The sequence below is a fragment of the Geospiza fortis genome, unplaced genomic scaffold (genome assembly GCF_000277835.1).
Source record: "Geospiza fortis unplaced genomic scaffold, GeoFor_1.0 scaffold491, whole genome shotgun sequence".
Taxonomy (NCBI): Eukaryota; Metazoa; Chordata; class Aves; order Passeriformes; family Thraupidae; genus Geospiza; species Geospiza fortis.
The window spans coordinates 186,418-213,458 of NW_005054390.1; the positions used below are offsets into that span (position 1 = coordinate 186,418).

A 27,041-nucleotide genomic window follows, 5' to 3' on the forward strand; every position below is an offset into this window, starting at 1 on the left:
GAGATGACTGAGAGGGGATCTCTTCAATATCTGTAGGTCTTTGAAGGGAGGGTGTCAGAGGCTTTTCTCAGCAGTGCCACACAATAGGACAAGAGGCAACAGGCAGAAACTGATGCACAGGAACACCAGGAAGAACTTCACTGTGAGTGTGACTGAGCACTGGGACAGATTGCCCAGGGAGGCCATGGATTCTCCCTCGTTGGGGATATTCAAGAACTGTCTCACACAATCCTGTGCAATGTGCTGTGGGATTACAGAGCAGGGAGGTTGCACCAGATGACAACTGTGACTCCCTTCAACCTGTGCTTATGTGATCCAGCAGCATGGGATCTGGATTTTGTTAATGATACAATATGGACATGATAATGAGTAAAATTATTCTAATGATATGCATAGAACAGAGCAACATTTTACTCTTATCAAGGACAGAAGAACAGAACAGCACAGCCTTAGAGAAATAGATAAAGGATGTAACTTCACAAATAGAACCCATGCAAAACACAAGCAGCTCTTGCCAGCTCAGCTCTGCAAGGCTAAAAAAGCTGAAGTTATGAAAAAAATTATATTGCACTTACTCAAAAATGGGGGCTGAGGAACAGCCCAGACATTGAAGACAGACCCCAAGGAACCTATGAGGACTTTTGATAAGAGATGAGACTATGTAAAATAAAGTAAAACATATAAATCCAGTAAGGGGGGAAACTAATGAATATGTGATCATTTCTGTATGATAAACACCCTGTTTACCAACACTCGGGCATTAAGTTGGAGACAGGCTCCTCCAAGTGTCCAGCAACTGCAGTAAAGGATGCCTGCTCTCTAATACTCAAAACCACGTTAGAGAGCTTCTATCCAGCTGCTGTGGTATCACAATGTTCCACAATTTCATTTTCATTATCTTCAATAAAAAGACTTACAAACTAAAAGAGTTATGGATTCTTCATTTTCAATACAGTACCATCAGTTCACAGATGAAAGACATTTGTGCTTTACTGAAATCAAAAAAGTGTAGCCACTGAAAATAGGCTTAGTTGTCTAGCCAGCTTACAAAAAACTCTTGTAAATTGTTGTCCTTTCAAAGCTGAAATGAGAACAAGATTATAAAGAGAACACATTTCAAAAGTAATTGTAGTTGAGGGGCATGTTGTACATTAACATTCCTCTCAGCATCACTTTAATCTCTCATTTTGGGAACTGTCTAGCTTTCTTTCAGTGACTTCCTGCCTTAGATGAAATCTCATCTATCTTCCCAATGAAAAGATGAAATCCTGGCAGAATCAGCAATTTTTCCTTTTAAAAATATGATAGCAAACACTGCTTTTTACCCCACAAAAATATTTTTAAATTACAGACAGAATATTATGATGCATAGAGATTATACCTAAAATGTTCTACTAAACATTTTCAGCATCTGTTCCCAGATATTTGCATGGTATTTGTGTAGATGTTTGCCCTCATTTTTATGAATAATTTTTTAAAATACACAAAGGTGATTAAAGCAGGCATGACTATCTTTACTCTTGCATGGCTCTGCTTTCCTTTGAAGAGTAAATGAAATTTTATTGTACTATCCAATAAATTACTTTTAATAAATTCATTTGTGCTGGGATTTTCTTGGTATATAGGATTTCATGCCATTGCCTGGTGAGATTCCCAGTTAAATGTATTTACTGCATAACCAAAGGTTGGGAAGTGAAGAGAAACAGTGGCTGCATTACAGATTTCCAGAAAAAGAATTTTGCCTTGTATGGTAAATCATAGACACACATCAACAGAAGTTGCTTAAAATAATTCAAAGATGGAAATTTACCTATATCCCATTGCATAATCCCATCTTAGAGAGCCAAGGAAAGAGTCAAATCTTTGAAGAAACATCTACAGAATCCGGGGTGAAGACTCAGTGTAAACATCAGCACAGGACATAAGATCCCCCTCTTACCAATGTACTTCATCCTGCTATTTAAGTATAGGCAACATCAAAGATACATTTACAGGTACAGTCTTGGAGAGTCAGCAACTTAAGATGACACAATAATGTCACTTGGTATGCCGGGGGAGGTTAAAGAGAGGATTAAAACCAGTCAGGCACGATATATTAAAGGAATCCATGACTAACAGGGTGTGACAGCAAAGGGCTTCATTCTTTTCAACAGAAAAGATCCCTAGGGCTTGAAGTAATTGTCCACTGTGCCTTTATCACCATGGAATTTTTATGGTTATTTTTATGGTTGTTTTTGATGAATTCACATTTTCATAATTACCTGTTCGGCATTAAGCCAATTTTCACTTTTGATTAAATCCATAAATAACCTTAATTCTTCATTAAAAGGTTTGTTGTTCTTATTTTTCATAATTATTACTGTCTGGAAATATTTCAAATACCAAAGCATAATGTTAGTTAGTAATTATAACTTCACAAAGGTCCAGTAACTACCGATGTTGTACCTTGTAAATATCATGCCAGTGATTAATAGGAGCTATGATGAAAATGCTGAAAAAAAATTTCCTTAGGTAGCAACTCAGCTCTTTAGAAATGCACTTATACACATAAACAGTTGATGACTCATGGACTTGCCATCCACAGCAAATCAGCATTGTGAAAAATTTTGGTAGTATTGGAAGTATCTGGAATAATGAAATACAATTTAGAGCTTAGTCTCACATACTGCCCTCCAAAATTCACCCTTCCATCTGAGACTGGCCAGTATTTTGTAATACTGTGTATTTACCAAGTGGCAGAATTTGAAACCAAGAATTTATGTTTGCAAAAATTATTTTACTTGCCTTGTTGTGTTCATTAAGTGATTAACAACTACAGCAGAAAACAGAAAGCATTAAACCATTGTCAGAGATGAAATTATCTACATACAAACCACATCAATCTATTTGCTCTTTTTTATCATTTAAAGCCTGAAATCAACCCAAGTACTTGAAGATGCATTGAAACATCTAATATTATAACTGATTTGTTCACATAAACTTTAGACTGGTCAAGACAGCAGAAAAATCACCTTTTTCCTGACTTGTTGATCTTTGGAAGAATGGGCTTTCACATGTTTTCTCAGGGAACTTGGATCTGTGTATCGCTTAGTACATCCTGGAATCTCACATGTATAAGGTTTCTAAATTAAAAAGAAAAAAAAAAGATAAAGTTACTGTTACATCACAGGTTATTTTAACTCAAGAGAATACTTTTTGAGCCTTGGGATGCTACAAACAACAGGACTATAGAACAAAAACATTGTATATTATTACATGCAGAAAGCTTCACAATTTGTTAGAAAAAGAAAGGATGAAGTAAAGCTTTAAAGGAAGACAAACAAAAGGAAAGTTTTCATTACAGCACCTTTTATGATTACCTTTTTTTTCTTAGTAGTACAATGAATATTGCTAGATATACTTACAATTTTTCCACCCTCAGAGTAATCTTTGACTTAATCAGAAATTACAGTCTTTAGTGAATCAGGTAAAGAAACTGCAGTAAAGGCCCAGAAAGACTGTTTAGGATTATAGAAGGATCTGCTTCAGAAAAAGAGAACAAGAAAAATTGTTAGTTTACTATATTACAGAGAAGGCAAGCAAAACCCCAACCAAGCATTGAAAACTGAAGTTTCAAAAGTATTACACAAAAAAACCCCATTTTAATGGGAGGTACTGAACAACTCCTTCAGCTCGCATTTTCTAATAATACTTCATTTTAGAAAAATACCTATAAAATACACTGTAATGTCTTTATAGTTTTCTTAAAAGAATGCCCAATAAATCTAACTCATATAAATATCTAATATTGCTTGTTCTAAGCTGTCTGTCTTGCCTGAAGACTTGTAGGTTCACAGTACTAAGTATTAAATGAACATTAGGTCCAACTGTTTCCTGGAAGTAGCTATTCAGCAATTAATTCACTTATGTTCTATAAAGAATTTCTGAAAACATCTTGTACAAATTATTAACTTGCCAGCCATAGTTTTGACTATTCAAAATGGATAATTTACTTTTTTAAACAACCATTTAATTCAAATGGCATTGTTTTAATCGTATTTCTGGACTTCCGTCCTTTGGATACTGTCTCTGAGAAAAACACAAAATTTCTTTTCTGAAACAGAGGTTTTAAAACAAATCTCTGCCATCACTCAAATTTACAAGGGACAATCTGTTGGCACAAAATTTTTTAAATTTACAAAATTATTCAATCTCTCTTGACTTTCTGGTACATGCCCCACCCTTAACTTTTCATCAGAGAAAAGCACCTTCTATTGCAGAGGGCTTCAGTTTCCCTAAAGATCAATTAAGTGGGAGAAAGCTACTGCTTCTACCTGCAGCAAAGACCATGGAACCTGTGGTCTTTTTATCAACCAGCCTGGGTCCATCTTCTTGCATGCTTAGATGACTGGGGTCACCTTTGAGGCAGCTCCAACAGCCTCATCATACTGTCCCCCCTCCTGCCTCTAAGGTTATTGGCTACCTGCTGTCATCAAGCTGGAGGAAAGAGGCAGATGGTCTAATGTTCAGAGGGCTGAAATGGGACTTCTGTGTCCTTACAGGGTCCAAGTGTGTCCTCTGGTGCTTGGCGCGGTCACTGGAGTTGCTGAACGCCTTCTGGCAGCCAGGGTGCTGGCAAAGGTAAGGCTTTTCACCCGTATGGGTCCTTAAGTGAATCTTGAGATTTTCTAGTCTAGAAAAGGCTTTCTTGCAACCCTCAAACTAGAAAAGAGAAAGAAATTATTTGAAAGGAAAGCACACACAGTAAACTGCAACAGCCAACACTGAACAGAAGGGTAAAAGGGCATGCAGAGACCTCCAGCCTGCTATGGCTGGGTAGTTCTGCAGAGCCTGGCTTCTCAGCGTGGGTGTTGCTGCAGGGAGGGTTCAAACCATTTAGACTGTAAAAATGTACCTATCCTCCCTGCACGTGGCTGAATTAGGAGAGTGTATCCTACATTTTGCAGATGGCACACTGAGACCCAAAGGGACCAACCAGCTGAGAGTGCAGCACCAGCTGAATCTCCTCCCTGCGGCACACAGAGCAAAATGGTCACTGTGAGGTTCTCAAGACCTCTGCTAGCTATCCCTGTCTCAGCTCCAGGCTTCTCTGGATATTAGCAACTCAGCATAACAGAGGCATCTCTCAGTACCAGCCCAACCTACAGAGCAACAGCAAAAATATACAGGGAAATCTCAGTCAGCTCTGCCTTGCTCCTGGTAATGCAAAAAGTGAAATGATTTCTGAAATATATTTTTACTTTCTGCCATGAGTAAATGAATAACATACTAAAAATACTGTGAGCCTGTCAAAATAGGATGTAATTCCTGTGGGGAACCAATAACCATGGGACATAGTACTTCTATACCTAATCAAGTACTGCATCTGTGGAGAAATCTGTGTTTACATGAACAGAAAACAAGCTTTTCATCTATCATGTTCTCATGATATACTGTAACCTAAGGGAAACTTGAAGATCTGTTCTATTTGACATCAGCATTTTTATAGACACTTGATTTCAACTAGACCTAAATATTTATGAATATCACAAGTATAGGCTTTCTGAAATTCTATCAGTCAGGATCAATTAATCTCATTAGTTTCAGTTGTTGCAAATCTCAGTATGCAACATTTAAAGCTTCTGATACATAACAAACTGCTATTTTGTGGTTCTTGCATGCTTGCAAAAATAATAATCCTGTAGTAGAGATGTTTCTAAAGCTAAAACAAAAATTTCCATCATTTCACTACCTATTAATTTTCTTCACTTAAAAAGAAACAGGCCATTTTTCACTGGTGTCAGAAGAATGACACAACTAAATTTTATAATAAATTATGCAGTGCATGCATGTTTACAAAAGCACAAGTAGAAAAACTGACATAATTCTGGTCATAATTAGCATGCCTTTCTCACAAATCTCTAACATCCTCAAAAAAAGAGGAAAAAAAATCTTGGATCATTTAATTTTAAGCACATCTTTTGGATTACTGCAAGAAAGTATTCCAAGTTCAAAGAATAAAGTATAAAACACATTACCTGTAAACCAGTACTATTAAAATTAATCTTAAGAAATTAAAGCTTGCTACAGGGGATGAACCATGCCTGCTATACCATAATTGCAATTTATCCTTCCTACACATGCACTTCAGAAGATGTCTCGACCCATGAAACTTTTTTATTTATATTCCAACCCTTTATCCAAAACAAACCAGTGCTTTTCGGATTATCTAGTTTTGATCACTGAACATTAATTTATGCTTTTAAGTAGTGTCACCTTTATGTTTATAGACCTTTAGCATGCATACAGAACATTGTTGCTACAGTAAAAATATTTTTACTTTTAAGGATATATTTTTAGAAAATATTACAGGATGAAAAAAATAAAATACACCAATATATCTTAAATTTGCTTCAAGGGCTGAGACAACTTCTCTGGGCAACCTGTGCCAGTGTCTCACAGTAAATCTCTTCCTAACATCTAATAAAATTGTACTCTTTCAGTTTTAAGCCTTCAAAAAATGACCTTCAAGAACCAAAATAATTCAAAAGCACACCTGTTAAAATGAGAAAGAAATCTGATTAGCCTATCTTATACAGACAAGTTATTATTTTGTATTAACAACGTGAAAGAACAACCATACATTCTAATGACTGTAACTATGCTGTACATGAGAGTAATTTTAGTATCTTAAGAAGTCATTAATTTTATATGGTAAAACTCAGACCAATGAACAAGCTGTAGAAGCCTGAGTCTGTTTTGTTTATTTTGCAGGTTATTAAACTTTGAATTTTCAAGTATGTAAATGAATTTAAACATGTAAATGTTGTTTATATGGCTGTAAAATTAGCATTAATTTTAGATGGGCAGAAATATTTAAGTAAGTAGAACTGGGGAATCTTAACATACAAATTTAAGAATTATTATTTCTGAAGACTTCTGCATTGCTCAGTATAAATTGGAAGAAAGAATAGTTCTCTCTTCCCCCCACAGCCTTAAATTACTGTCTGGCATATTCACAAGGCAATATATAGATGGGTATTGCTGGAAAGGTCATTATAGCAAAACAATCTACAGGCCTGTATTATTAAGACAACCATCCTTACTCAACAGTTAATGGATGTTTCTTCTATAAATCAAATTTGTTAAAGCCTTGGATACTTAAGATAAAAGGAATGAAAATATATTCTTCTCAACAACACAGAACATGCTCTCTATCCTGATAAAAATATTTCAGTGAAAGTATAGCAGACAAGACAGGATCACTTATGGGGGAAAAAAAGTCAGGTAGTTGACAAATGTTTTTGAAATGGAACTCATAGTTTTCTGAGGTATTAACTGTTGTAGTCACTTAAGTATATGGCATACCTTAGCATTCTGAATCTGTTTAACAGTCCCAAACGTATCCTGTTTAAACCAGATTTTTTTGCAAGTCTTATGTGAAATTAATTGTGCAATGTTTTCCTAAACTGCAATACAGAAATCAGTTCCTGAGCTTCTATTTTTACTGCTGCATGCAAATTGAAACCATTAAGTACCTCATATGGAAAATTCCTCTCTGTACTTCCTAAAGTCCTTTTTAAAATACATTCATGTTTACTTTCTCCTTTCATAAGGACAATTATGAAAAGCAAGAAACAATATATTTAAAGGGAAAGGTAAAGCATATCAACAAAAAAACCCCACAGTTTTATGACTTTAAAACATTAGTGTTCTCATGAGCTCACTGTTCATCCTTGTTTACACAGAGATGATGTTCAGCATACCAGGCAACCCTCCTGTAAAATGACAATATAATTTCATAGGTTATATGAAATAATCTGGGCAATACGAAAAGCCTTGCTGGATGCACCATGCATTTCTGAGCCCTTACTGGAATTCCCTACATAATACATTTAGACTCTTGAACTATAGAACAGCATGGTAACGCCTGTGGGAGTACTTCAGTAGCAGATGTCAGTGACCAAGTGACTGAGAAATTAGTCTGTTTTCTCTGCAAAAGGAACTGTTCTGATTATCTCAGTTGCTCACCAGTATAGCAAGGACTGAAGAACTTGTTCTGGCAGACATCTGTCTGAGCTCTGATCCATTCGCTGAAAAGTATGCAGCCTTCATATAAAAGTGAAACACAGCCAACATAGCTTCTTCTTAATCCAGTATCTAATATTATTGATGTTTTCCTGTCTGAATAGGTTTGCTTCAGCACCTAGGCAGTGTATTTTCTTTTGTCATTCTTCTGCTGTATTAATATTATAAGCAATGTAAAAAGTAACTTTTTTTATTCAAGGTATTTTCTGTTATCAAGTAATTTAACCTTCTCTTAAACAATTTATACATATCAAAAGTATTTGCTTTCTCCCTATACACAGTGATTTCTCAGGCTTCCTTCAGAATTGATTCCAAACCTCCAAAAAATGAAAGGAAATTAATTACTTTTAAAAATACTGACACCTGAACAATACTTGATTTTACAGAAATGTTTATTCCAGTATACAATATAATGTTACTCTCCTCAAGTTTTGGCTTTTAATATATTGTTTTTCATCTGAAACAGTTATACAGTGATCTGCAAATATTTCTAAGCATCACTGTTTGTGGCAAAGAATCATCTTTTATTTTTTGAAATATGAAGAATCAGCATTTCCCTTCTCCATTGTCATGTGTGAGAAAATATTTATGGGATATTATAATGAATACATTTAATTACATGTTCCTCATCTGGTCTGTCTCTAAGCTTACTGGGAGAGGGATGGTTTTCCTTTTTAAATTTGACTTTGCTAAACATTAGTCTGCCTATAACCATTAAATTGCAGGAGCTGGCTTTCTGTGTACAAGAGCTAGCTATTGTCCACACAAAATCTCAGTAACAAACCTAGGTACTTCAGGGACAGGATTTATTTTTTCTTCAGTAAAACTAAATATATGTCTCAGGCAAGAAGCAAAAGAGACTGAGAGCCCCTTGAAAGGCTCTGGTATAGGGAAACACATGAGCTACATCCAAACGACCTCAGAAAGTTTGATATGGCATGAGCTTGATGGAGCAGTGAAGAACTCTTCAAACCTCTGCCAAACTGACTTGGGGGAAATCAACCCAACCCTAAGTACACACAGAGGACATATTAACCAAATGGTTCAAATGCATGCCCAGAGTTGCAAAATACCAGCTTATTTGGCTTAGTAACCTGTTCAGCCATGGGGAACTTTCATGATGCAAAATGACAAGAAAAATGTGCACCCAGAAACTAGGATACATATCAGAGGGGAGAAATTCCTCACGGATTTTAAAAGGTCAACAAGATAAGAAAATTTAACCTAGCAAAGATACTTTCCATGAAAAACCAAAAGAAAATAATACACATCTCTACCTTCCATACCTCTTTTTCATTAAGCACAATGGACATCAGCGGTGTCCAAGGATACATGGCATCATAACTGTGGGACTGGATTTTCCCCCTTGCATCCACACAGGTAAGAAAACCAGCAGTTTCACAGATATACAGCCCAAATCAGACCCAACTCTTTTTTTTTTGCCAATCAATGCATGGCAAACCCACATTAATCCAGGACTGATTGCACATGACCACAGAGACACATGCTCTAAAAACTTCTCAAACAATATTATTTCATCCCTTTCTGACTACTTCTGCATTCATTTGGGATATAAAATACATTATCAATATTTCAGTGGAGACTTATCAGTGTTAGGTATTCAGGTAACATGAATCAAACTCCCTTTTTCACTTATTCCAGGATCATCCTAGCCTTCTTTAAGTCCTAGCATTTTACAGAGGGTTTTGGTTACAGTTGATAGGATTAAATTCCAACTCAGTCTTTTGTCTAGGCATATTTTCTCATGTTGTAATTATAAGCTATATGCCTTCATTTCTGCTTACATTTCTTTGCATTTGGCTGATTTACTATGTGCCTTTTGATAATGCGATAATCCAGGAAAATCAATGAGATCATCTCTGTCAATGGGATATTCTCGGTATCTGTAGCTCTACTAGTCCCTGTTAAAAGTACAAACTTTGTTTAACTACTTGGGACCACTATTCTGAGAACAAGTGAAGTACTCTTCATCTAGTATGTGCCCTTCTAATGAAATTTAATACAAAAAAACTTAAAATCATAGAACTATGGATTTTTTTAGGTTGGAAAAGACCATTTAGATCGAGTCCAGCCATTACCCCAGCACTGCCAAGTCCACGACTAAACCGTGTCACCAAGCACCACATCTACGAGTCTTTTTATTATCTCCAGGGATGGTGACTCTGCCACTGACCTGAGCAGTCTCTTCCAATGCTTGACAATTTTTTCAGTGAAGAATGTTTTGCTAATATCCAATCTAATCCTTCCCTGGCACAGCTTGGAAGTTATTTTCTTTCATCCTAACATTTGTTACTTGGAAGAAGAGGGGGACACCCACCCCAGAACACTGTACTGACTCATGTAATGTATTGATCCATAGCTGGTTTACAACAGAAAATTACTGTCTGAGATTGGCTTGACAAGCTGATTGACTTGCTTACTTTTGTAATATTCATAAACTGACCATAAGCATGACAAGCAGAAGTTTTAAATCTTAAACTTTGAAGGGAGATATCTTAATAAAAATATAAACCATTTTTAGATTTCAGGAAATGCTGTCACACATGAATGTGTATGTGCAAATGGAAGGAATGGTATTTTTAAAAACTATCTAGGAAAAAATAAATCTAGAGTCATGTATACATAAGGTCCCAAAACAAATCTTTGAATTATTCAATAGCCATGCAGCATTTTCTAAGATTCATTAGCAGCTAAAAAGCATATTAATTATTTAACAATGTCCATCTGCCAATTAATTTTGAACAGTTTGAAATGCTGACCATATAGGTTCTTCTGTGTCAGCACCACAGCAGGTGGTATGACAAGGACAAGGTATCTCTCCACAGCTTTGTATTTATCACAAAAAAAGATGCAAAAGCTGTTCCTTATACAGCTTTCAAACAACAACAATGCATTTCAAGCATTAATTAATAGTCTTGTAACCACTTTCCTTCCTCAATGGTATTAGCAGGGTGCTGCTCTGCAAAAGAAGTGTTTCCAAAAAAATGAGAATAAGACCTCATGTGAAAACCTTTTAAATAGCTTTTTATACCCCCAGACTCTCCAGCCTAGCAATCTTGTGAATGGCACATAATTAGTGTCAGACATCATTCAAACTGCTGACATCAGACGTTCACTGACAAGGAGGCTGCAGCCACAGCTGAGATTTAAAGGCCCAGGTTCATCTAAAGCAAAGTGAGTATTGTGCTTTTAACCCTTGAAGTGTTTAAATGGGGGGAAATGTAGCATTCAGAGCAGCACTTCACCTTAGTGCCTATCTGAACAGAACACATTGGTGTGTTAGAACACTAATGTGGTGTCTGAATGCTTTGGTGAATGCACTAGCTTATATAAACTCAGATATTTTCCTCAAAATTGTGCAAAGCCTGGCATTTATTTTTGCTTTTATAGTTAGACTTATGAAATTATACAATGTCTTGCAATTTATTGCTCCAGTAAATATTGACAGATTATGTTTATATGTGTTACACAGATTATAGTAGATATTTCTTTACCCAGTCTTTCCATGACAATTTGGTTCATAGGTGCTTACTTACTTTTTCATTCCTCTTAAAAAAACAAAATGTTCCCTTCACCACAATATCCCCTCTTAATGTTTTTCTGGTAGATTTCTTAAGGTTTTATGATCCAGCATGCATAAATATAAATGCGAACAAAAGATAATTACAGACCATGACAAAATCTAAAGTAATTTTTTATTTAGCTGTGTTGTACTTCCTACCATAAGTTAAAAGGCTTATTGTACTCAATAGATGTAGAATAAAGTTCATAAGATTAGATTCAGATGTAAGACTTATGGGACTAATCAGTGCACACAACTATAAGGCTCACATTTTAAGAGCTTCTGACTAAGCAGCACATAATGCTTTTTTGTGTGTATGTAGGGATTGAATAAGATTAATGGACTATATCCTAATCTGACTTCGGTTTTCCAATGCATCCATCTTTTTGGATGCTGCTATACAGGCACTGAAATTAATGGAAAAGAGGACATATCAGTACAGATCAAAAATCTACAGATTGGTTCACATGGGAAACTGAATCAGGCTACTTTTTCAGACAGATGTACATGAGAGGCTAGTTTCTTCATTCCCTTTGAACAATTCTCACGTTTTGGTCATACTGCACACACTTGGCTATTTCTGTATATAGACAGATTACTTGAGTCTCTCAAAAAATTTTGCTTTTAATCTCCTTTCCCGGGAGATCGGTATTCTGATGTCAGGTCTGTTAGGACAGTGGACAAAGGATGGCATCAAATTGCCGTGCAAGAAGAAGAGGTATGTAAGTAACTGTCCCTGCCTACTACACTATTTCAGTGTGAAAACTTTCTTTACAGATGGCTTGTTTATTCTTGTGTTTTTGGTAAATGTACCATGTTCTTTTTTTCCTTTTCATATCAGATCTCCAAAGGTCTTCATACTTTTCATGTTCTAGAGATCTGTGGCACAATGTAACCTTATTTTCTAGGTAACACTATGCCTAAGGATACTAATATCTCTGTTGAAATTAAACACAGTGCAATGAATGTTATTTATCCCTGAAAGAATGGTGTCAAGAGATTCATTCACCATGGTAATGTCTCTTGTTTTCATCAGTCTTAGTAAGCATGGCCATTTCAGCCTCAGAAGCTAGTTCTGTTGCTGTAGAGAAAGTAAATATTATGACAAGTCTTTTCAAAAGGAACTATTACTGAATACATCAGCTGCTACTGATTCAAAAACCATATGGTACAGAAACTATTAGAGGAAAAATGAACCATTTGGGAATTCTTTCTCTGCTTCCTTTCAGAAAAAACTGCTTGCTGTTTTCTTTTTTTTTTTCCTCTGTAATCATGCAGCTTTCTCTACTAAAAGTTGTTCACTGCTAAGGTAGCTACTATTATCATTAAGCCCCAGAGAATTTCTATGCATTTGAATAATTTTTCCTTCTTGTTAGACATGCAAGAACTAAACAACCTTTTGTCAACTAAAACCAGCTATTTCCTTTCAGGTGTGTAGCTACCTCTCACTTCTGTAGTTCTGCTCTCTACAGGATTTCATGCCAGAGATACACTATAAATTGAGACCATAGGCTTTCAAATATGGAGATGAGGTGGTGTAAATCACATTCTTGCTGAGAAGATTCTGTTGGTTTAGAATTTGCTCTTTGTGAATTGAACAAAGGACTAAAATTGTGAATGAACAAAGGACTAAAATCTGATCTCTACCACACTAGAGAAAAAAGGAATAAGTGACAAGGAAGCTCTGAAACCCAGAAGTTGAAATGGGAAATAAACTATTTTGAGGATTCTTCCTCACCATACTCCATGTCAAGATTATCATATATGATTCATTCTGTTTTCTATAAATAATAACATCATACAAATATCTATTTCTATCATAGAAATAAGAGTATTCCATTCCATCCCGTCCTGTCCTACCCTATTTATAAACATTCATATTGGGACTGAAAAACTGAAACAAACATGCATGCTGTTCTACAGACACTAACAAAGTATTTTTTCTTACCGTTATTTGAAAATATTAACACCCGATTGCCACCTTTTCAGAGATAAAGGATGCTATAGACAGAAAAGCACTAAGACAGTTCTCAGTAAATTCTCACTTATGGTGCATAGCTCACAGTTGATACTGTAAAACTTTCAACATGGTGTTCTACAAATCAGGGTATGAGGTTCTTTTTAGTCCCAGAAAATGTACACAAGGCCAGCTGCTATCTGGCACAGGGTCTTTTGGTAAACTCTGTTTATTATTTAAATAGTCAAACCTTAACTTTTTAGTTTGGGTTGTTTTTTGGTTTTTTTTTTAATTTAAAAAGCCATTAGGTCACTGTCAAGAGCAAAATGGGCTGTAAGAGATTCATTTGGTAGTTCCCAAGTGCAGCATTTGCACTCAAATGCAAACATGCCAAAGATACAGTAGAAAATACGCCAGGATACAGTGGAACATCTTTGCAAATGCAAACTTAATGCGCAAAGAAATGGTGTACTTTTGTTATGCCGGGAAAAAAAAACAACTTGACTGGCTTCGCTTTTGGCAAGCTGACATTTATATAATTTAAAGGGCCTGGTTAAAGTGGTTTTGTTAAAACAAAAGCATAAGGCATAATTTAATGTGTTACTTGTTTACATTAAGCAGCGTTCAGCTTGAAGTGCCTGAGACAAAAAGCACAATGTATACAGGAAGAGGCATCATTAGTAGAACAAAATTTGCAGGGCCAAAACGGGACTTGAATTTAGAAGTTCAAGTTTCACTAAAAAAATGCAGAAAACCATATACTAAAAAGGCAATTATCTTATTTTACTACAATATTTACATACATGCTGCACTATTTTCATTTGCCAAATTGGCTCAATCATATGTAATCTCCAACATAAACAAAATTTTTACACATATAAGTAGAATACTTTATAGTGAAAATAAAAAGATTAAACTGTGCCAGTATGTAATTGTTTGAGAAGCACCTTTCTCAAAGTATGCTCTTTCATAAGGATACACAGGAAGCACACTGTTTGATTTCAAGCACCAAAAAGTCTTATATTCTCCATTATGCAATAACAACCTCATCAGGGGACAGAATTTTTTTCAAATTTCATATTTCAAAATTCCCATCAAAGAGATAGTGCTTCTAGAATGTTTCTTATGGAATTAATAAGTTCAAACTATTCAATTTATGGTGTATTCGTGGTCCACTCAGTTCATAATGGAGAAAGGACTGTTTCTGTTACACTCTGGCAGAACCTCTGCCGGTAATTATGATTTATAACAAATGTGCCATGGTGACCAGAACTTTATAGGTAGTATTTCAAAATTTTACTTATTGCACTGCTTTTGAGTAGTTTTTCTTCCCTTAAAATATAGCATGGGCATCTTTATAGCTATGGCCATCCAGTATACTTGTATACATAGCTATAAGAATTACTTGGCTATCCTCTAACTATACTACTAATTTCAAATTTCCATCCTTAAGGAAAACAGACATGAAGCATACTGATTTCTTCTACTTCTATTTCTTAATACTTACTCTCTACCATGATAATGCCATTTCACTGATATTTATGAGAAGCTTTAATCCTGATAATTGTACGTAAGAAGCAAACAAGAATATATTACCTTGTGATACTTTTAACTATTTGGATGCAAGTAAATCACACAGAAGTTACATTCAAGGCTATATACATCAGTAAATATTCAACATTTTCTGGTACTTGAAATGGCTAATTTGGGGTTACAGTTGTAATCCACTCATTGGAACACTCAGAAGCATACTTAATCAAAATATGCTCTGTAATACCTAAAAGCCACTCCACAAACCCCAAAGCTAAATAATTAGAAAGTAAAGAAAATTCACGTTTTAATGTTTATTTTCTGGATTCCAGAACTTTTTAAAACAACTCCATTACTTATAAATCAGATTAATTGATGCTTTACTGAAAAGTATCCAGATTAGTATTTATGGCTACTGAAAAAATCTGGACCAGAACACTCCACAAAATCTACTATTCAGCAGAAACTTAAGCAAATTAAAACGGGGCAAAGGTGAAGTCTTAAACAACCTCAGCACAGCTGCATTACTGCCAGCCCATACTCAAACAGTTCTGTCATAAAAAACAGGTCCTAATTCTGCATTACTCAAATATACCCCACTTTCACCGAAGTCAGTGAGAATTCCAAATATGCAAGGAATGTAGAATTACAAGTAGTTTCTTAATCCTTAGGTCATAAGTCAAGAGAATTATAAAGCCTTAACTCATAATGTAGCTGGCCAAACTGCTCTGCAGCACCTTTAAGGGCATTAACAGCAGGATTCTGCTGAATTAGCATAAAAATCATATCAAGAACTTGCCTCTGCACTCTGATATGTAATAGGTAATTTAAACTAAACAATTGAAAGATTAGAGTGAAATGTATTTGAGCTGTTTAGCAAAGTAGCCTTACCTCTTCTTCCCTCTTTGTCCCCTGCTAAAGGGGAAATCAATAATACAATTCAACATTTAAAATCCTCACTTTCTCCTGTTCTGAGCAGAGCTACTTACATAGCTGTCTTTTCAGGGCAAAACACAAACCACTCACATTAAAAAACAGTTGTGGAAAATGAGGCAAAAGTGCTTGCATTTTAATCAGCAGGAGTCCATCACAATAGGAAACAGTCAAGGAGGTTTATTTCTTGCCTCACAAGTAAATCACATAAAAATTTCCAGCAACATTCAAAATGCGCTTTTCAGCCTAGAAACTGCTTTCTATTCTTGACTGCTTAACACTCTCAGGTTTTTTTCAATTAGGGCCTGTTTGTTCAATTAGTTAAAAAAAAGGCAAGAAAGAAAGAAATAAAGCTTTAAAGAAAGGATTAAGCCATGTATTTTATTGAGAAAGAACATAAATTAGAAATTCTTTTCAAATCTGGAGTATGCATTCTTTAATCTTCTGCCCTGCTGTGAAGTGTAATAAGAATAAAGGCAGAAAGAAGCTTTTTTGCTTCATTGAATTTGTTTAGTGGAAGATATGCTTTTGACTATCTGCAACTAAATCTCAAAATTCATGACAATTCAGACAATACTCCCACATTTTATAAGCCTATGCATTAAAAAGAGAGCTAGGAGAGCTTACAGAAACCCACCTGGTGAGCAAGCTCTCCAGATTCAAAAGGGCAAGACAGAAGGCCGTGTGGATGTGAAGCAGACAAGCCATGGCTATGAGAAGATGATGACAAAACTTCATGTACTGGCAATGCAGTTTTTCAGTGTGGTGTGGCTTCATAAGCAAATTAATTTTCGAAATAACCAACAGAACTGACTGAGGAGTGTGAGTTGGGGATAAGGAAACCAATGGAAGAGGCTAAAGGTTGGACAAGGTATAAGTGTCGCTTACTGCTTACTGTTCCTTTGCAGGAGCATTTACTAAAATCTAAATATTATATCTTGAATTTAAAATTAAAGGAAAGATAATTTGCTGGGAAAGACAGAAGTCAAAAGGAATGCCAATAGCAGAAATAGGCACCATCTTCCTTCCAGGATACCAAATCCTCTTGCTTGTTTGTGCCTTGTCAAATTGAGAAAGATTTTTGCTGAGACCCCATGACAGTAAAAATAGCCCAAAAAAGAAAATATATACCCTTTGATGTTATTTTCCTCCTTTTGGTGCAGTGTACCCATGCAAAGAATCAATATGCACATACAACAGGAAAGAAAACAACACTGCTGCTCCTCCTCTTCCTCCTCCCTCTCAACACAAAAAAAAACCCAAAAACAACAAACCCAAACAAACAAATAAACAAAAAATAAAACCACACCAAAAAAAACCCCAAAACCCACTAAAAAAACAACATAGAAATGAAGTACCATGAATTTCATGTAATGGCTAGAGGTTGCAGCTTTTTGACATTCCATTTAATGCCAGCGAAGCTCATCCCTTGGTTCCAACAAGCTGAGTACATCCTGCACCACCTGCAAGTCAATTTACATGCACCAGAACCTCCTGCAGGCATGCCTCACAGCAGATAGAGGAAAACATTTGGAGTCAGCAGAAATCACACTGTGAAGGTATTTGGGGCTGTATTGCAGGCAAGGCCTGGCCAGGATAGGGCCACGAGCCTGGGCAGGACCATGGCTGTGCTCAGGACAAGTGCAGTCACTTCACTCAGACTGTCCCCACTGAGTTAAGGCTGATGACTGAGATAACAATGTGATGCAGAATCTGGGAGCACAAATATTTGGGTTAGACCTTGGTTTGGAAGGAGGCAGGGCTATATCTATACCAACAGATGTGTCTGGTTACCTCGGGGTTCAGAGCAAGGCTTGAGTACACAGAACACAGTCTGAACAGCCAGGCAAGGCTTGGAGCTCAATTGTGCTCTGCAGAGCTTCTGGCACATACTTGCTGCTTGTAAAACTCTGGTTAGGGCACAATATGTTTTTTTTTTTCTAAAGAGCTCAGCGGCCCACAGCTTTTGGCTCAAGAAAATGCCAATGCCAGTATTTTCTGACTCACTACAGGGTTATTTGTTCTGCCATACAGATGGTACAAAAAGATTAAAGTTTCCAAAAATAGAAGACAAGGTAATGCAAAACTGTGTGGATCCCTGTACTTGTTAAAGTCACTCATAAAACAGGGGATTTCAGTCCCTTCTACTGAGATGCTGTCTTATGCAAACAAAATCCTTGTGACAAAAGGGCTGTGGTGAAGGGACTGTGAGGGATAAATGCAAAATAGTTCCCTCAGCTGAGCCAAATAAGCTGTTCAACAATGAAAAATTTAATGCAGGAATAGTTGAGGAATAAGCTAATAAAAAAGTTGAGGGATGTGGTCTTACACACTTTACACAGAAGTGGTTCTCACCATGCAACTGAGGTTTCAGCTACAATAAACCTTAGGTGATAGTTAGAGAAGAAGGGCAAGAAAGAGGGAATACAGGAATTCAGCAATAAAGGTAGGGTGTCAGTGGAATAATCACAAGCCTTGATAAATGCAATGGTTTTGTTAATATCATGTAATGATTTTGTTCCTATCATGAAATTGATAATTTTCAAGGGAAGCCTCAAAGGGTTTACAGAAGCAAATCACCTTGGGAATGAATCCAAAGCTAGGATGAAAGAAGCCAATCCAAAACATGCAGGGCCAAGCAGAAGAATGAGATGCACAAAATAGGGTCAGGAAGAAAAATAAGATCAGTACACATGGCATAATTACTAAGGGTAAGTACAAATGCCCTTTTTCAAGTGAAGTGTTCAATCAGCGAGTTACTAGACTTGATTCATTTAAGTGTTATGTCTGACACCACAACTGGTTGTGGAACACCCAGAGGACATTTTAGATAATAGCAGGTTAGTGACTGTGCCTAAGTTTTATTGCTTGTGAGTACAGCCAAAGAGAACACAAAACCCAAATACCTACAGATTCAGATGCACAAGGGATGAGCTATGCAATTTTCTTAGAACAAGGATAAAAAAGCTTTGAAATTCATCAAAGGAAAATAAAAGGATGACTCAGTAAATAACTATCCTTGTGAAGTTAAGCATTTGTTTTCTCATCTTTTTTGTTGACTTTACTTTCTTCTAATTATGTATTTCCTTAGGGCAACTTAACATTTACCTCATTCCCTGTGAATTATTACAGCATTCAATAGTCTTTGAATTAATCTTTTCCCACTGTGAAAGGATGTTTTAGAGAATCTACAAGAGATAACAGAGCTATTTTTGCACTGTTGAACAAAATAATTGTGCTTGGTTTTTCTTAACTGACAGTAAAAACCTTATTTTCTATTTTAATTGTTTGTACCATTAACACAAAGCCAGATTACAAAAAAAACAGGTAAGTGCACAACATAAGAACTAATTGGGAATGAATAGCAGATGAAGCTTACATTAGCTAATTGAAAGAGAATACTAACTCTGAGCCTGGATTATGCTCATTTCCTAATCAAGTGCAATGCTAAAATTGCCTGTTGATGTATGCCAGAAAATCAGTTAAAAAACACAGCAGAAGAGCTCAATTGCACTTCACCTCTTTGGAGTTCCTGTTTCACAGTAAGTTTATGTTTACACTGGTATGGAAAAGGTACCATCTTGCTAGACATATGCGCAAAGGCAGGGTAAGTAAATCTGGTATTTATATTACAAATATATTAAGTGGATTGATAAATTTGATAAGCATTTGTAATTAATAACTCAATAAATAGAGAGGCCTGATTATTTTCAGGTAACAGCCTGAAGAACCTTCAGGTAACAACAAGAAGAGTGTGCGGGAAGGAGGGAATGAAGAGTGAGGGAAAACTGGCATAGTTTTAGAGACCTGGAAGAATCAAGAAGCTGAAGTGAATGGGCAGGCTCAGGATGGATCATGCTGGACTGAGCACCTCCTGTCTCCAGTCATACCAGTAGAACTGTGGAAAAAACCTGTGATATCTGTATTCTGTTCTTCCTTTTCTATCTTATATACTAATAAAGGATTGAAACTGGAATGGTTTCTCTTTGAAGATCAATTGAGTTTCAGACTTTGAAGATAACTCAAAGAGGGTGCACTGAACTGGAAACTTGTGCATTCCCTAGTAAATTGACAGTGTGCAGAAAAAGTGAGGGGTTCGTTTACTTACTTTCAACATTGCTCCTCAGAGGGGGAACTAGAGCCCAGAAATGAAGAAGAATGCTGGTGATGATGATATTGCTGGTAAGATGACCATACGGATCCTTTTCCTTCCTGCATTGGTGTTTACTTGCAAGAAGCCTGCAGATCTGAACCTTTGCTAGCTCTGCTAGCAGTGACCTTTTGATGTTCATTAACAGCATACACTGTAATTATGAGATGCTGATGTTGTGGCTATGTCCCTATAGTGGTTGTGTTCTCTTTATAAAAAATATGTTTAGATCAAACATTAACACTCTCCATTAACTGCATGCCAGTTGGTAATTTGTTACTTACATTACTTAATTTCTTCAATTTGGTTGCTTTGTCCTACAGTCTGAAAAGCCAGGGAAAGCCTGAATAAGTCTTTTGCATCTAGCTGAATCAACACACACATACTTACCTGCAACATTGCAAGACAGTATTGTCCGTAAAAGTCTAAAGGCTATTATGAAGATTCGTCTTTGGTTTCTACAATGTATAGCATGAACACAGTTTGAAAGGCTGTTGTTTCCTTCAGTTTCCTGATATTCCATCACAGCAAACTAAATTGATTGAAATACAGCCTACTGATGCTTTTGTATCACTCTAGAAGCTAATGGCAACCTTCCACCTCTTGTTGAATGGTGTAATTGGCCTGCCAGAGAGGATCTGGGATTTTAACATGTTTCTTGTTTGGCTGAGCTAACCAATTATCCTGCAGTTGCTATCCAAGCTGCAGACTTTTCTTCATTGGGGTCATTAAGCTTGTCAAAACTAGTTTGTCACCACAACTGCTGACCCTCATTGCTTTTGACAGCAGCACAAGTGTCAGACTAAAGAGGCCTTTGCATTACAAGAAAGTAAATGACTGATCAGAGCCCACCAAGCATCCTGACCATATGCCACAGCATGCCCTTCTGACACCAAGAGAGATGGAAACAGTACCAACTAAATTACTTGAGGTTAACGAACACCACTAATTATTTGTAGAATAAGAAAATAAGGCTTCAACAGCTAAAGAGTAGGAATACTGAAGGCAGTATATAACCTACATGGATGATAGTGAGGCATTGGGTTGTTTTCATTTTAGTTAAAAGATGATGCAAGTCACTTAGTCTGAAATAAAACTCTGTGAAAGAAGTTACCAGCTGACTCAGACCATATTTTTGGAAAGTTGATCAGACAACAGCAGCTGGCAGTAGAGCCGTTTGAGCCCAATCCAGCAGATCATTACTAGATAATCCTCTCTATATTCTTGGCCACCCAAATGATGTCTGAATAAGGCCAGAGGCAGGTTCCTTATCTGATGTAATAATAACCACTTAATACTTAATATCAGACCATATTTACTACAGTGGGGTAAAATCTGTCATAAAACCCCCTACATATACCTAGAATTTGCTTCACTGAAAGTGCAAGGTGTGAGAGTCTTATGATGGCCTAATTATCCATATCCCTTTATTTTGGCGGCAAATGATTCATAACCCACTCCTTCACTGTTGTGATTATTTTCAGATTAATAAGGTAACTTGGAGTTAGCACCATGCCCTCAGTTGCTATGGGGTATTTGACAGGAGAAGAGAAATAAATGAGAAGTTTCAGAGGAATATTTTCTGTCATCACATTCCTAACTATTCAAGGCACCAGTTCTGGAAGGGCTTTTATTCCCAATACCATAAGAGCTCCTACTTGGTTCAGCTGAGATGACTTGCCCTGCCATAAGCTCATCCCATAAATAAATCTTCGCAGAGTCAGGACCTTTGCCTGTATGATACCCTATAGTACAAGAAAAGTTCTGTAAATACAGCGACAGCAAGATGTGTTTGGTTTTCCCCTAGAAGCCTTCAAATTCCATCAGCTTTTCTCCATACTTTTTGTAAAGCAGTTATTTTTCTAAGTCTTTGGAAATATAACTTTTTAATGAAAGCAGGCATATGCAATGTAGCTCAGCAAACAGAATCCAGTTTTAAGAGACAATAACTGCTGTTGGATTGTATGTCTATATGAAATACGCTTATTTAAACAAGGCTGAGTGACTTAATGGCTCATCAGCAATGTAATGACTTTGAACATCACTGTTCCCATTTAAAAAAGGAAAACGAAGAAGAGGAAAAGGGACAAAGAAAAAAGAAAAGCAGAGCAGTGTTTCATAGGATCTCAGGATTCTGTTGAGTCCTAATGATGTCATTCAGTATTTAATCTCTGGTGACAAGAAGGGTTTTTTTCCTCCTTTCAGCAAGAAAGCAAATTCAACATTAACAAAGCCCTGTATCTGAAGCCAAGATTGGACATGGATCTTAAATTGTTCCTAGCCTTCTCTATCCCTTCTCCCTGGATATAAAAAATAGCCCAAACCAAAAATTTATGCTTAACATAATTTTATTGAGCTAATTTTAATTTATATTTGGGATAGGGTTGTAAAAAAGGACTATTACATTCACTGGCAGGAAAAAAAGAAAGGACAACGGTCATTGTGGTATGAGGAGTTGTGGAAATGACAAATATTGCAACTTGCCCAGCATCACAGACAAAAGTTTTTAAAATATGCACATTCCTTGACTGGCAAGTTTTGTTGTTAAAATCAGGCAGGGGTGATGTGGGAACTCTGCACATCACTCCGGATGTGAGGAGTCCCCCGAGACCACGTCGAGAGCCGAAACCCCGTCAGGGGGCTCGGAGATCTTGGCATGATGCCCAGAACACTTAGTAGCTGGATTTCGATCCTGCAAATGAATTGCCAGTTTAGTATGAAGGCTGGAAGGTGTCACAGGTTTAAAGAGTGTTTTTATAAGATGTACACAGAGTGAAAATATAAGTTTTAAAAATTTTTGTATAAAGGTAATGGGGACAAGATAGAAGGAACAGGGCGTGTCTCATCCTTCTTCCTTCTTCTTCTTGTTCTCCATCTTCTGCTGTGGTGATGGCACTCAGGGATTGGTTTGGGGAAGGGGTGCACTGTCCAACATGGGTGATAAGTATTGGAAGGTAAAGGTAAATATGATGTACGTAATTTGTGGTATAAGAGACGGAGCAGCCTTGGGGGCGGGCGGAGAGCATCGTGGCTGCCTTGCTGGTCAGACCTCTGTCTGCCAGGAAGAAAATTTTGTAGATAAGACTTAATAAACAACCTGAAGACCGAACAGCAAAGAGTCCAGTCTCATTCTTCAGAGCCTGGGGTCGCTCCCTGGACCACCCAACTCACCTCGGGGGCAGAGAACAAGCAGCCGACAGAAATGCGTATGAAACTCTTCATCTTTCCTAACAGCTGATCACTGCTAGAGTGAAGTACTCCTCATGGAAAACAAATTACACTATTTTTTATGTTTTTATTTAATAGAACAACATTGATTTTAAGCATTGGTATATGTAGAGGAAGGGGAAAAAATGTTTTTCCTTTTCATTTACTTTAATGGTTAGCATTTGCACATACCCAGATAAACTCTTGCTCTCATGTGTGGTACCTCAAAATTTTACAGAGTCAAAGTGTTGAATGGGCCAAGTAAATATCCAAACTCAGTATTCCTAGTTTATATCAGGAAAGCTTCATATACAACTTCTTATGATTGTCCACTAGCAGCCTGAAGCAGTAAAATTCAATACAAAAATAATGGCTAAATGCATATGAACAGTTCCACAAAGATTCTAAGTTGGGAAAGCAGCTCCTTAAGTTGCAAAGCAGTTTTGTTTGTTTGTTTGTTTGTTTTGGGTTTTGTTTTGTTTTTTAATTTATTATTTTTTATTTTTTAAGAATTTTCATCAAAAAGAATAGGTAAATAAACCCATTATTATATGGCTTTTATTTTCTGAAAAACTAAGAAATAAGCCCACCAAATGCAGATTTTTACCACACTAAGTGGTACCTTATATCACCAACAGATGTCAGAGAATGATAATAGATGTCAGAAAGAAAAGGAATAAATGTACCATGCAAAAAGTACACAATAACCCATCCACATGTAAATAATCCTATGTCATCTTCTCATAATTCCTTTAATGCGCCCAGAATATGTAACTGTTTCAGGAACCAATAGGAAGGAATCAGAGTTGTTCAGAGTACTCATAATTTCCATAACCAGAAATCTCTGACCCTTGACTCCTGAAGGCAGAGTGAGAGAAGTACAGCAGCAATGAAAAAACTGCATTTTGATACTAGCTTTTCAGAGTAGTCATTCATCCCAGAACTTGACTTGTCAGGTTAAAATTCAAGGTCAGGTTGCTACACCTAACTGACCTTCTGCACTGTAGAAACACACTTGTTTTTTCTTCATGGTAATAAAGCACATTTTTCAGTGTTAGAGATTCCTACTAAACTATCCCCTTAACTCTTGTATGGATCTGGCTTCTATCAGAAATTATGCTTTATAAATCTTAGAATGGACAGAAGCTGATTAAGATGGCAAAGTTGTGAAAGACAGCACAGTACAGCTACATGTAAAGACTGGGACTTAGGTTTCCAAGTTTTGTTTCTGGCCAATTTTTAAACACATCTCCACTCAGTCTGAGCATTCTGCAAATCTACGTATTTCAGCACATTTTTATAAAAAACTGATTTCAAACCAACATGGATGACTATCCAGGGAAAACACACTTTTAGTGTATTCATAAATATTTGTGCTGTTTGTACAAGAACACAAATAACTTTAAATAATAAAACATAGCTTGTGTACCCAACCAGAATATAAAGAAGATTTAGAATAAAGGCCTCAATGAAAAAGGTTAGGATCAGTATGTCAACATAAGTTAAGAGTTGTGAGACACTACTGATCTCTGTTACACAGAGAATTTCACAAGTGAGAAACTAACGTGAATAAGATAAAAAAGAACCTGTAGAAGAAGTGGCATTTTGCATTCATTTTCATTACATGTGCTATAGGAATGAGCTGTTCTATGAATAAGAAGAAATAGACATGCTTACAAGGCATTCTGTTCTTAGCTATCGAAGAAAAACTAGACCTCAGTTTTTTAGATCATAAATCATTTAGTAGTGACCTGCACAGGAAAATGGTTAAAGGTCTCAGTGAAAAAAATTTTCTTTAAAGAGATGCTGATTGCAGGTCCAGAGCATATTGTAACAGGACAAGCAGAAATGGCTTTACACTGAAAGAGGGTAGGTTTTCATTGGGTACTAGGAGAAATCCTTTGTTGTGAAGGCAGCCAGGCACTGGAACAGGGTTGTCCAGAGAGGTTTTGTTTGCACTTTCCTGGCAGCGTTCAGGAAAGTATGATACAGTTTTAAGTAACCTCCTCCAGTGGAAGGGGTCCATGTTTATGGCAGGGAGACTGAAACTAGATGATCTTCAAGACCCCTTCCAACACAAAGCATTCTATGACTATGAAACCAGCTGACTACCTTTAAATCAAAAATATACTTTGCTAGTTAATTAAACATGGTGTTTTTAACATTGTTCTCACTTGATTGACACATATGGAGCAAATCAGTGAGATAACGTAACTGATGTGTAGTGGTGCCAGCCAAAGGTGACTCCAACTTTAACTGCATAGCACTGCCAAATGATTTCCTAATTGCTCCACCAACACCTCGGATGGAAGCTATGATATTGCAGTGTTCCTTCATCCATAAAGTCAGGTAGGTTTGTTTTGATCATTAGTATTTAAGCAAGAAGCCTTAACAAATAAACGCTCGACTAGGGGAAACTTATGCTACTATGCAACTTTCAAAGCCAGCAGAACAGAGGAAGAATAAATGCCAGCAGACACCAGCTACTGGGAAAAGCTTTGTATGGTGCCATTCCACTGTCTGAAAAACACAGTATCTATGGTTGTGCCTGAGTAGTCTGGATTTTTTTTCAATTTGTTAATACTTGTATTACAAAGGAATACAAATGTGTTCCTCAGTACTTTGTAGTCACATGTTTTCCAATAATTTGTCAGCTCATGAAAACCTAAGTGGAGCCTTCTCAAGCAACTGACAAGGTCAGAAGAGCTTTTCATCAGCTTTTTGGTGGGTGTGAATTTACAGTTTCATGCACAGGCATTTTAGAATGTCAGGTATCTTTCTACAGATGATAACAAAGTAAAGGAGAAAAAGTGAGGGAGGATGAGAAGTCCGCAAATTTTCCTTCCAGGGAAACTCTTAAGATTCATCCTCAGGTTTCAGTGTAAGTTATTAAGTTTTCACTCATCCAAATACAAAAGAGAATTTCTCAAAAGTAATCTTTTAAAAAATCAGCAGAGAAATTCTAATTCACTCAAAGCTGGACCCTGGCATCATCAATGCAGTGAAATTATTGCAAAGATCCTCTTCTCTAGATCTCCTATCTAGCCACAGACAATGATGAATCTAGGGTTTTGTGTTGTTTCTGCTGGTTAAACCTGTATGCAATGAGTTAACAATGTTGTGCATGACTTAACAATGTTTTGTGTCAAAGCTCAGTTAAGTTTTTGACTAATTATTGGCTTGGTAGTGTCCTGTGCTTTACTATCAAAACAAAACCAAACCAAAACCACAAAGTAAACAAAACAAAACAAAAACATTCAACATTGGATCATACAGGTAGTGTATGCAAACAAATTACTTAGTGCCTACGCACTGTAAATCTTGAGCTCTTGACAAGAGCTCTTGACATGCATCACAGGGTTTTGAAAAGGAGGTCTTCAGCCTTTAAAACTGAGCAAAACCAAGAGTGTTGAAGTCCAATTTAGGAGTTCTTTGAATATATCTGCTTACTGGACATCCCAGTTTCACAATATAATTTCTCCAGCAGCGGAAGTAGTGACAAATTTGATTTCAGGCCACAGTTCAGGAGCACTGCCTGCTACTCCTGTAGGATTAGGATTCATCCCCAGTCTCCATGTCCAGTGCAACAGCCAGAGTGCCTGCTGATCTCTGCT

General features: G+C 36.6%; 1 protein-coding gene across 1 annotated transcript in view; it reads right to left on the bottom strand.

Annotated features, from left to right (window-relative positions):
* GLIS3 (GLIS family zinc finger 3) overlaps positions 1-27,041 on the bottom strand; it is a 125,702-nt gene that overhangs the window by 44,570 nt on the left and 54,091 nt on the right. The window contains exons 3-4 of the mRNA XM_031060771.1: positions 4,540-4,701; positions 3,012-3,122 (exon numbers count right to left, since the gene is read on the bottom strand). Coding sequence (XP_030916631.1) covers positions 3,012-3,122; positions 4,540-4,701 — 273 coding nt within the window. The remainder of the gene's footprint in view (positions 1-3,011; positions 3,123-4,539; positions 4,702-27,041) is intronic.